This window comes from Narcine bancroftii, chromosome 7, assembly GCF_036971445.1.
Source record: "Narcine bancroftii isolate sNarBan1 chromosome 7, sNarBan1.hap1, whole genome shotgun sequence".
Taxonomy (NCBI): Eukaryota; Metazoa; Chordata; class Chondrichthyes; order Torpediniformes; family Narcinidae; genus Narcine; species Narcine bancroftii.
Window position 1 is genome coordinate 42,320,525 of NC_091475.1, and position 12,241 is coordinate 42,332,765.

General features: G+C 35.7%; 1 protein-coding gene across 16 annotated transcripts in view; it reads right to left on the reverse strand.

The window, feature by feature from the left end:
* Positions 1 to 186: 186 nt before the first annotated feature.
* The window catches only part of cdkl5 (cyclin dependent kinase like 5), a 168,465-nt gene continuing 156,410 nt past the window's right edge, over positions 187 to 12,241 (reverse strand). For 15 of the 16 annotated variants that reach the window (XM_069889815.1, XM_069889825.1, XM_069889829.1 and 12 more), the window contains 3 exons: positions 7,836 to 7,958; positions 6,096 to 6,206; positions 187 to 5,362 (listed from right to left, as the gene is read on the reverse strand). In XM_069889815.1, the coding sequence (XP_069745916.1) occupies positions 4,976 to 5,362; positions 6,096 to 6,206; positions 7,836 to 7,958 (621 nt within the window). In that variant the 3' untranslated portion in view covers positions 187 to 4,975. The remainder of the gene's footprint in view (positions 5,363 to 6,095; positions 6,207 to 7,835; positions 7,959 to 12,241) is intronic. The other variant, XM_069889827.1, reaches the window with a different exon arrangement.

The window sequence follows — 12,241 nt, forward strand, 5'->3', positions numbered from 1 at the left end:
GAAATTTCTGTTAACATCAATGAATGTCTGGAGTTTTCAGTTACCAAATAAAGATAAAAGGAAAGAAAAATATTTAACCACACTATTTCAAATTACACCCTGCAAGATGACAGATTTTTTAGATGTATTTCACGAAGAAAAATTAAATGTGCATGCAGTATTAAAAGCAGGCAAGAATACTTGACATTTTAGTGCAAAAATTGCATTTTTATAAAGGTATGTTTTACAAGATCCATTCAAAAATACATTGTGCTCAGTAAAAATTAACCAATTTCATGCCAATTTCAGTGACAACATTATGATTAATTTTTACAACATAGTTGTACATATAGATGGGAAAACACCATAAAGGCTCAATATACAAACATATAAATGTTATATAAACAATTTACAAATGCTTTATACCTTGCATTAATTATTTAAAGGGAATAATTGCAACAGCTTAAACAAACAAGAGTTCAAATATGTATTTGACATATACACGCTGCCATACATAATTCCAAAGAACAGGATTTTTAAGTTTACTGGCACCTGAATTCTTGAAATATCTGCCTAAAATATAATCTGTTGTGACTAAAGGCATTAAACACTTTAGAGAATTACATATACACCTTAACACAACTTTTATTTCCATATTCTTTGTACATTTGGGATATTATCCAAACAGAAAAATAGTAAATAGCAATTTACGATTATTAGATTTCTCATATTAATATCAAACGCCCAATATCAATTTCTAACCCCTAGACATATGGTTTTATTTTAAGATCAAAGAATAATATACATGAACACCCATACAAATCTGTTGAGTACTTGGATCTGCATGCATGAAACATTCTTTCAGACAAAAATGTACTTTAACACTAATTACACTTGCTGGTTTATATTCTGCTGAATTATTTCGACCCTGGATTATTCCTGCATTAATTATTATTGTATAAAAGTTGTTTTAAAAATGTGGCATAAAAATTTCTGCATATTGGTTGTTTTGTGCAACAACTTTTTGAGTTTTAGCTCTGAAAACTGACCTTTCAATACAACTTTTTAATGTGAAAATGAAAAATATTATAGTGTGACAGCAACAATAATTTTTAAAAACTTAAATTCTGCAGAATATAAAAGCAATCTGTTTCAAAGCAAATCCCAATTATATATTTGAACTGTTAGAGATATTGAGGTTTTATAAATGATCTCATTTGTACTGAAAACAATCAGTGGAGCTTTGTATGCATTTAGAAAACAGCAATACCATAATTCAAAGAATTGATAGTTTTTGGACATTTTAAAATCAGCATATTTCAAAATGGGAGTAAGTATGAATGCTTGTTCACAAGGAACAGAAATCTTTCACCAACGACATGGAAGAAGCCTTTCAATAATTGCATTCCAATGTCTCTACTGAATATCTTACCTTTTAGTATACAGTACTTGTTAACTTAATCTGTGTGGGTTAAGCGCAATGAGGGACCAGGTGATCTCCCAGGCAGAACATGCAAGAACCCTTCAGACAGTAGAAAAGAACATAAATATGTGACACTGATTTATCACTAGTATTTGATGGAAAATGCCAAACCATCACAAAAAAACACTTTCTAGAAAAGATGGTGATTCTGAAGCTGAGGAAATCTTTTATTTGAAAGTAAAGCAAAATACCACTGAATGAAATCACGTACATTTGCACAAAACAACAAGGCACTATTTTCAAGGAACCATAAGTATGTGCGTGAAATTACTTAGAGAAAGTATCCAGGTAAATTTACTAAGCTACAAATGTTATGTTTAGAAGTGTGGAACACAGACATAAGTATTTTACAACTAAATGGCAAAAAAAATTATCAAAGTTAGGTAGTTTCATTTGCAACTGTCATTGTTTCTCAACTAACATTCCTCAATTTTCCTTGTCAACAGCCCCAACCTGTGACCCTCCACCACCACCACCTTCCTTCAGCTGGCAGAACTTGTCCTCACCCTCAATAATTTCTCCTTTGACTCATCCTACTTGTTCCAAGTCAAAGGGATAGCCATGGTCCCCAGCTATGCCTGTATTTTTGTTGGCTACATGGAGCAATCCATGCTACAAACCTAGGTTCCTCAACTTTTCCTCCACTTCAGTGACGACTACTTTGGTGCTTCCCGTGCACCCCTAATGAGTTTGTCAATTTTATCCATTTTGCTGCCTACTTCCAGCCTGACCTCAAATTCACTTGGTCCATCAACACTTCCCCATCTTGAGAGACACTCTCGACAGATATTTTTCACAAACTAACCAAGTAACACAGTACCTCAACTACACCTCTTTACACACTGTCCCCTATAAGGATTCCATTCCTTTCAGTTCCTCCATCTCCATCAAATCTGCTCCCAGGATGAGGTGTCCCATGTGAGATAATTTGAGATGTCCTCCCTCTACTATCATCAGCTCAACTCTCACCCACTTCACCCTCATCCATTACCCACATATCTGCCCTGGCACCCTCCGCCACTAGACACAAGAACATGATTCCTCTTGTTCTCACCTACTACCCCACTATCCTCCACTATTTCCCTAACCTACTTTGTGATCCCACCACCAGACAGATCTTCCCCTCTCTGGCTTCCACAGGGACCGCTCTCTCAGTGACTCCTCACTTCACACCAATCAACACCTTGGCACCTATCCCTATGACCACAAGAAATGGTACACCTGTGCCCACACTTCCATCAGCACCATTCATACCTTTAAGATGGACTCAGGGTCAAAACTTCAGTTATATCTTTACCTCCTATGGGCGTTGTGAGATCTGCTGAGCTCCTCCAGCATTTCTGTGTTTTTCTCTGCAATCACAGCATCTGCAGACTTTCATGTTTCACTCAATTAACATTATCATCATTTATCATTTCTTATAAAGAACAGCTATGCATTTTTTGCAATGTCTTTTGACAGAAATCCTTCTTCATTCATTTATTTAAAATTGGTAAATATTCAAGTTTATTGATAATGAACCTTAAGAAATGGGGATGAAATCTATGATCTCTCAGGTAGGCTAATTTAGAATCATGATCCTAAATTTAGATGAGATTAGTTTAATTGTTGGCAGAGTATGATGGGAGGAAGGTCATGTTCCATTGTACATACATCTTTGGATATTCCCATACCTTTATCATTAGTGAGTCATGGGAACTGATCCATGGCTTGTATCAACCATTTCTTATTTTCATTTCAAATTCCATGATGCTCGTTTCTTTCTTTTGCTCACTGCTTTCTTCTAAAACACTTTTTTACCTATGGAATCCCTGCTCAACACATCAATAACAAAGAACAAACAAGCACAGGATAAGATATGCAAACATGTACAGTTTAAGAAATGTAAAATGAAAAGTAACATGGAAATAAATTTGATGCTCCAACATGAGAGAAAACAGTCGATAGCAAGATCAATGTAAAGGTCAATTGCAAACTAGAAAATATTTTTTTTGGAGACCAAGTATTTTTCATGTCGGTATACATGAACCTGCACTTACACCTCAGTTTTCATTAGACATTTGTATACTCTGGTAAAGCATCCCATCGCCACTGCTAACATATATATTAGTTACTTCGAAGACATAGCAGTAAAAAAGCATGATTACCAGAATGAGCATGATGCTAAATAAACAAATGCAGTATCAAACCCTTTGTAGAAACTCCACAGCTAGCCCCCAATGAAACAGAATATTAGAAAGAAGATGAGAATTTCACATTTTATCCTTTGGGCATCAACTAAGTGAAACATACCAATGGAAAAGATTGTGTTATTTTGTTACTGGCACATCACCCATTAACATTATCTAAGGCCACCATCAACAGAACACACTTAGACTTAAACAACCAAAATGTGTAACAATAGGGTCATTACATCCACCTGAGGAAACAAAATATACATTACTGGATTGGTATAGAAACAAGCATTAAATCTTAGAAGATGGGAGGAGCCAAAATAGGATTAGTACAACAAAATTCAGAAATGGTAAAGATCATGAGTATTACAGTATGTATATTGGGGGGGAAAACGGAACTCAACATTTCTTAAAAAAATGTTGCAATCTTTTCACTGAAAAATACTATTTCATCGAAGACAATGTTAGAGATCTGGCTGCTGTGAAATCCATTCCAGCTGTACTCTTGCAATTGTACTCTTACAACTTATAGCATCGTATGCAAGAGAATTTTATTTTTTTATATTTTATGTAGGTCAAACAGTGCTTGTTTTAGCACAAGATGAAAAAATTATAACCTTTATCCATAAGAGTATAATTCATCTGGTTCAAACCAAATGATTGAATTGAAGCCTTTTATGCAAATGAAAATATATCTTAATTGCAAAAAACTGCAAATTAATAGTCTCAATCATCTTTAGTAACTTATTGGCTGAAACAACATTCAAGTTGCATTTCAGTTCATAATGCTGCTATTTGTAACAATGTAATTTCAGTTAATACTTCTGTATAGATTTAATGACATACCAAAAATAAAATCCTTTTTATCAAACTTTGACAAGCTGCACACCAAATATTACCAATATATTTGCGGAAATGCCACTATACATATGCTAAAATATAATGCAAGTTATAACAGTTGGGAGGAAGAAAGTGTACCAAATGCCGGAAAACATCAGCAGCTTATGAATAAACTGTACATCAATACACTATAACATTGTGCTCTTGTGAAAACAGATCCCATGACAATCTCCAATAATTTCTCCCCAATAATATACAAATATAATATTTCCTATAACTACAAACAGTTTTACTGATACAGAATAATTCCAACAACATATCAATTGTGACTTAAAAATCATTATATACATGTCATTTCTACACAGCTGTTCTGTGGGTTCTTTAAAATTTAAAAGAATTCTGCTCATCTCTGGGATTTTTGACTTAAAACATTAACTTAAGTTATTAATCAGAAAAAAAGACTACTATTTACTTTTTTGAATGACAACACATACTACAACTACAATGCTGTTTCTTTTAAATCATTTAGATTTGGCATTCTGGGACGTGCTGTTCTGCTTAAATGAAGAGAATGACCATTCTGACTTGACTTGGAGATTATCTGGTCAGAGTTAATAACTCCATCAATTCCAGTCCTGCCACTTGGTAGTACATGCCAGATTGGCTCCATTTGACCAGGTAGTTGGAAATTTGACCTGGGTTTTGCCTGGGCATCTTGACGTATATTGCTGCTATGCGTCTGTCCTGTTGCATGGAGGCGACCCTCACCGTGTGTAGATTTGGCTGGCTGACTTGGCAAAGCTTGAAATCTCACATCTGAGGAAGTCGAGTGACTAAATGAAGTAGGGAGTTGCAAAAACTTTCGCAGAGATTTCAAAGGGTGTTTCTGTATAAATTTTTAAAAAATACTTCGATTAACAACTTACCAACTTGGTGCAAGCATTTTTCTTTGCAATTCTTTGGCATAGTGGAAAGTAAAATTATAATGAAAGGATTGGCCTTGCACTCAATAACTACAATAAAAATTCCTTTACCAAACTGTCCCAGTTATATAAAACTGCCCTCCAATAATGAAAGTTCAGGGTGAATCTCTGGACATACACTTGATTCCCGGCTCTATACTAGGGAACAGAAGAAAAGATTCAAGCAGTGCTGAAAGCCAGCTTGAAAAGATGCAACATCCACACATGATTACTCATTACTCAAAGTGGAGAATGAGCATTTGGAGGGTGGTAAAGTTTCCCTTCATTTGGAGCACACAGAAAACCAATTTAAATCACACAAGAAACACCATTTCAAATGACCCACCTACTCCCCCACCCTGTCAGGCACCTCCTGCCTTGCATATGGAAATCTGTGGTTTCCACAATGGTCTTATAACCCACAGAACTGGAATGAAAATCAACCTTAATCTCAAGGAATAGCCAAGAGTAGAAAAAAATAACAATGATGGTACAAGAACATTTTTGAAAAGGAGAGCAATTAGTTGCATTGGAACTTCCCACAAAAGTAAATTCAAATTCAAAAGCTTGTTCAAATAACCCTACTTAACAATATTGAGTGCACATCAAATTTATTTTACCTGCTATTAAACAGTCCAAGATGACTTAGAAAATTACCTGAGGGTGATCATCCATCATTCTGTCTGTGGGCCAGTCCTTGCCTCGATTTTGATAGGACTGCAGAGCTTTTTGTAATGCCTGGCGATCATGACCATCACTACTTGGCATCTAAAATGAAGAGATTTGCATTACCACAGGACCCTCACACATAATAATCGATGGCTCTTAGATTTCAACTTGGGCAAGGTCATGCATTTAGCGCTTAGCTCAATCATAGCCTGGAAAAAGAGTGAATAGAATCTTGGTAATGCAGCAAATATGTATTTAGCTGGTAGTCAAGATGGAATGTCAAAATTAGACTGAATGAAAGATTACATCGCTTTGCCCAATTTTTTTTCCTCTATGGTGCCCATCAGAGAAGGAGGTGTACAATATATAGAGTTATTTGAAGAATATTTATGCAAATATTTATTGTTTTAACTCAGCTAATAATTACACATTTCAAAAATATTTTTTTTAGGGAGAGATTCACTTTTCATGTAAGGGAATAAAAACTTAAATGAAAATTTTTATTATAGATAAATGATCATAAAATAGGTTGCTTTCGATCTTTTTACAAAAAGCTATCAATGAACCAAACCTTGTACTTAAAACTCAGACCACATTGTTAAAACTTTGCCTCATTACCAATAACTACATTACATCCAAATCAGTAAGTGGAGATCCAGTGTAGATTTAATCATCTATGAAGTACATTTATAATTATGCTAACCTTGAAAAAGATCTCTATGGAGTGGATTTCTCCTTTCCTGATGTTAAGTTGAATCCGCTACAATTTACAGGGGGAGGATCTCTGGAGTCCAGAAACAATGGTGCCGTTGCAGGATGAGCAATACGGACAAACAGGATGGGAAGTAAAAACTAATCTAACGGTGAATCTCAAAAAATTTGTAGGGGGGTGTGGGGGTGGAAATTCAAAGAAACATTAATGTTTCTGAAGTAAAGTTGTATTCAGAAGTTATTTTGCTCAGCATAGATCATTAAAAAAGATTTTTCTCATTCAATAAAGGTTATTTTAAGACTTTTCACAGGAAGCATGATACATAAAAAATTATTACAAAAATTAATTCAGAACAAGTTTCACCTGAAAGGACTTCAAAACTAACAAGCTTTGGTGAAGCAAGGATTACTGAGAACATGAATCTGCAATTATGTCTTCACCTATGAATGCAGCAACTTCAGAAATTGTTGATAGCTCCATAATGCAAAGACAGCAAACAAGTGCATCATGGCCATTACAATGGAAAAAGCTTATGCAAACAAAATCTATTTCCAAGTAAACCATGAAATTACAATTGCATGAACACAGTTAAAACCAAAGCTTTTTATGTGCTCCAGTTTGCAAATTAATCTTTTAGGTACATCTCTGAAGTGAGGTATTTGCATGAAAAAAATATATTTTTTCTCTAAGAAGCACCATAGCTAAATTCAGCATTCCCCAGTTACATGCAGCTGTGTGCCTTTCTTGTTACAGCTTCTCAAATTTGAAACCATCAATTCTTGTACATGCTGTTAGTTCAATGGCCCAAGAAAGCTCTTTTTCACCGAAAAATTGAAAATATCAGTTAATCTCAAAAGTGAAGTTCCTATCTGCATTCCCTACATTATGACAATACAGAGGAAAACCCAAGCTTAAGTATATTTCAAAGAAATATCTATTCAGTACGTGCATGCTCTAGCTATTATTGCACTGAAGTATTATAGTTTGTTAGGAATACAGTATTTTAAAATTAATACCATGGGAAGATTGACTACAGGAAGTTCTCTTGAGGAACAGATATGTTTTAAATGGCTCTTTGCACTAAAAAGAGGAAAGAGGGATTTTCTGATACTTGGATTTTCTCCATCGTTGTTTTCTGTCTGTAATATAAGATATAAATATACCAAGTGCACACATATTGTAACACATACTGTATGTTGATATAGTTCTATGGTGTTGAATGAACAATTTTAATTATGCTGAATAATCAGTTGGTGGATATGGGTCATTTTTGTGCATTTTTAAAGTAATAATTTCAAATGACCCATCTTTGATGTATATGCTTTCCCTCAATTAAATAGATTCATAGAGTACCAGTTTGGTCATGAGATTTCCTCCAATTCATTGAGGACAACATGGAAATCAATATTATCTATAACATTGCTAAACTTCATAGTACGCTTACCACAAATAAAAGCACGTCGTTAATAAAAACAGATTTGTACAGTAGATGAGGCAAAGAACATCTCAAACTAGCAAAATACCTAACATACTTACATGTGAGGATACATCAATGCTGACAACCCTTATCTTATTGCAAAACTATGTGCATTAAAGACCATTCAGCTTTGCTATTTCACCCCACCCCTCACTTTTTATTGACTTGAGGTTTGAAGTGTGCTGCATATATTTTCTGCCCCAGCGTGTCACATTTTGCTAGTCAATTTCCCCTTCACTCTCCTGTCACTATTTTTTTTTCCTTCTTGATTTATTAAACATTCTGTTCTTGGAGCACACCTCCCTACCATTTAGTTTAAAATCTTATTCAATCCTATTATACAATTCACACAGGTTGGTGGTTGGAGGATAGAACAGATGGCAGGACAGGCAATATATATATTGTAGTTGCAACTTGTGGAAACTGCTGTATCTCATTGTGGTAAACAGTTACCATGTAGGCAGCTAGTGTTAGCTGCTCAAGGAACTTTGGCTCAGAGGCAATGAGCTGGACTTAAAATTCCAAATATGGTGATTCATCATGAAGAAGGAGAATTACATGGGCAATGTTACGTTACGAGAGGCAGTCATATCTCTTAGATTAACTACAGTATCTCTAAATTTTCTAATGGTCAGGAGATGAAACTGTGACTGCAGAAGAGGCAGGTGGAGGGATACAAAGGCGAGTTCCAGAGGAGCCTCAGCTCTTACCCAACAGGGACAAGATTCTTTCTTCCTGTGTGGACAAGGGTGGGGAACATGGGGAGCAAATTCCGTCCATTGCACCTTGGCACATAGAGCCAATCAAGTGGAGGAAGAACATAAGAAATAGTAGAAGGAATTGGCCATCTGCCTTGTTGAGTTAGCTCTGCCATTCAACAAGATCAGCTGATTTAGCCATGCACTAAGCTTCGCTTTCCCATCTTTTCCTCATGACCTTTAATTTGCCTACTATATAAAACTCTTACTGATTAATTTTGTTTTAAATGAGTAAGCCTCTACTGTTTCCTTGGGAAATGAATTTCATAGATTCACTTCTCTGGGAGATACAGTTCCTTCTCATCTTCTACATTTGTCTTAAATGTACTCCCACAAATGTTAAAACTCTATTCCCTAGTTCTCTTCTCACCTGCAGTGGAAACAACTTTTCTGCTTCTATGTCATCTATTCCTTTCATAATGTTGTACATTTCTATGAGATCCCCACTCATTTTACAAAATGGTACCAGGTGACTTAGTCTTTACTTATAGGCTAACCCCTTCATCTCCAGAATCAACCTTGTGAACCTCCTCTGCACCACCTCCAACACCAGTAGAGCCATTCCCCGACATACGTCTGAATTCTGTTTTGACCAGCTGGTTGGACCTTGACATGGATGCAACTCAGACGTATGTTAGCATGGTGTGTAGAAGTCATATACCTGTACAGCATTCTTCAGGGTTTAATCCAATAATGGTTTAATCCAACACAAAAATTCATTAGATTTACTTGAAAAACATGCACTTACTGAATGGCAGCTGACAGCGAGAACTGAGAGAGATGCCAGATATCGTCTGACTGTCACTATCGTACACACACAACCGTTAGCTGCTAGTGGACGTACAGCCAAGGGTAATTTTTATATTTATATATTTTTTTCTTTATTTAAAAAAATTTATACAGTATTTTCTTCGGTCATACGTCATACGTCACATAGGTGGTAAGTAGGGTAGAGGCTCTATATCTGTTTCTTAAGCAAGGAGACCACAACTGCACACAGTCCTCCAGGTGCAGCCTCGCCAGTACTGTACCCTTTACAACTGCAGCAGAACCTCCCTGATTTTAAATTCAATCCCTCGAGCACTGAGGCCAATATCCCATTTGACATTCAAGATTATCTGTTGTACCTACAAACCAACCTTTTGTCATTCATGCACAAGCACACTCAATGTTCTCAACAAAGAAATGTAGTAGTCAGAGAAAATCAGGGGAACAGACTATGTAGTACAGAGTGACCTAAAGGCTGTGATGCCTGTGTAATACTCTACTGGTCTGGGGGAGAACTTGAAATGGAAAGGATTGTCATGGTCCATGCAGACACAAATGACAGAGTCGGACTAAAAAGAAGGCACTGTTGAATTATTAATGATCCCAGGCAAAATTAAAAGACATATCACAAGGGTGATTATCTTTGAATTTTTACCCAAGTCATGTTCAAATTGTGAAAGGTAGAAAGACTATACCCAATAAGGTGTATAATCTTGTGTGTTTGTCACACAAGATTAATCTAATATATATTTGTGTATACATGTTTGTCTGTTGTGTTATGAGCCCAGAGGACCCCAAAACCCAGCACCAATAGAAATTCACCAAGACAAATGGTTACTTAAACAAATGTTGCTTTTAATTATCTTTAAACATGCAAACAGAATCAAACTTTAACTTATCATTATTAACTTAATTAACCTAACTTAACCCCCTTCTAATTCAGAAAAGTTCTTTGATTCATAGTCCAATCTCACTTCTCATTCCTCCAAGTTCACTGGTTGCAGGCAATTCTTATACTGTGCACAGAATTTAACACTTATGAAGTTCACCAGGCTTTGGTGCTTGAAAGGTAAATGGTTAACACTCAGGAAGGTTCTTGTCGGTTTTCAGAGATAGATGTGGTTGTTCCTGGACACAAACTGATCCCTTTTAATCAGCCACATCAGTGTCTTGCCGAAGAAAATTGCCCCATCAGGGTTTTCCAGATGACAACCTCTTTCTTTCAGGCCACCACAGAGTACCTTTTTGTTTCTCTTATTTCAACTGAAACATTAGGTAGCCAGTCCTCTCCTCTTGCATGAACCACAAGGGCTTTGACCAGGCTAAACTAAGCACTCACAACCCGTCTTCCAAATGGGGTTTCTCCACAAGCTTTTCAGCTTGTCCTGTTCCAGACCCAGATGCTTTGCTGACTGTAAAACTGCCGAACTGATATCTTTCTGAGAAAAAACTGTTCAACTCTCTCTGCTTGCAAAAACCACATGAACCACTTAGAACTGCAAGCTGCACTCCCAGACAGCCTGCAGCTCCGAACTAATCCTCCGATCTCTTTTAACTGTTGTTTTTCAAAACAACAATCCATTAGTGAAGTCTCTTGGGCACTCCCCAGATTTTTTGCAAAGGCCCCCAGGATCCTTTATATAATTCAATCTTGAGCCAAACTGATTTTTCTCCCATCTGATAAAAATCTGATAAATATCTTAGCTGTGCTGCCCTGAAAAAATTTTCACAATTTAGTAGCTGCAATCCTCCTTGTTTATATGCCCATGTTAATTTTTCCAAATACTCTTGAATTTATACCCTTCCCTAGAAACTTTCTTATTAATTTGTTTCATTTCATTAAAAATTCCCATCAAGGGAATCGGTAGCGTTTGGAACAGGTATTGTAGCCATGGAAATACTTCAATCTTGATGCAGTTTACTCTCCCTATTAGAGTTAGTGATAAATCTTTCAATTTCTCCAAGTCTTCCTGTATTTTCTTTATTAACAGTTGGTAATTTAATTTATATAAATGATTTAAATTATTATCTATCCTAATACCAAGGTAATATATGGCCTGTGATTGCCATTTAAAAGGGAATTCCCTTTTACATTTTGTATAATCGATTTTGTTCATTGGCATCACTTCACTTTTATCAATATTAACCTTGTATCCCGATGTTCTTTCAATTTTGTATATAACCTTTTTATTGATTTATATGGGTCTGTTAAATATACCATAATATCATCTGCAAATAAGCTAATTTTAAATTCTTCCTCTTTTACTTTTATTCCCTTTATCATAGGTTATTTTCTTATTAGTATTACCAATGGTTCTATAGCCAATGGGCATCCTGTCTTGTTGACCTACTCAATTTAAAGTGGTCTGAAATATATCCATTTGTTACCACTTTTGCCAAAGGACCATGATACAGTACT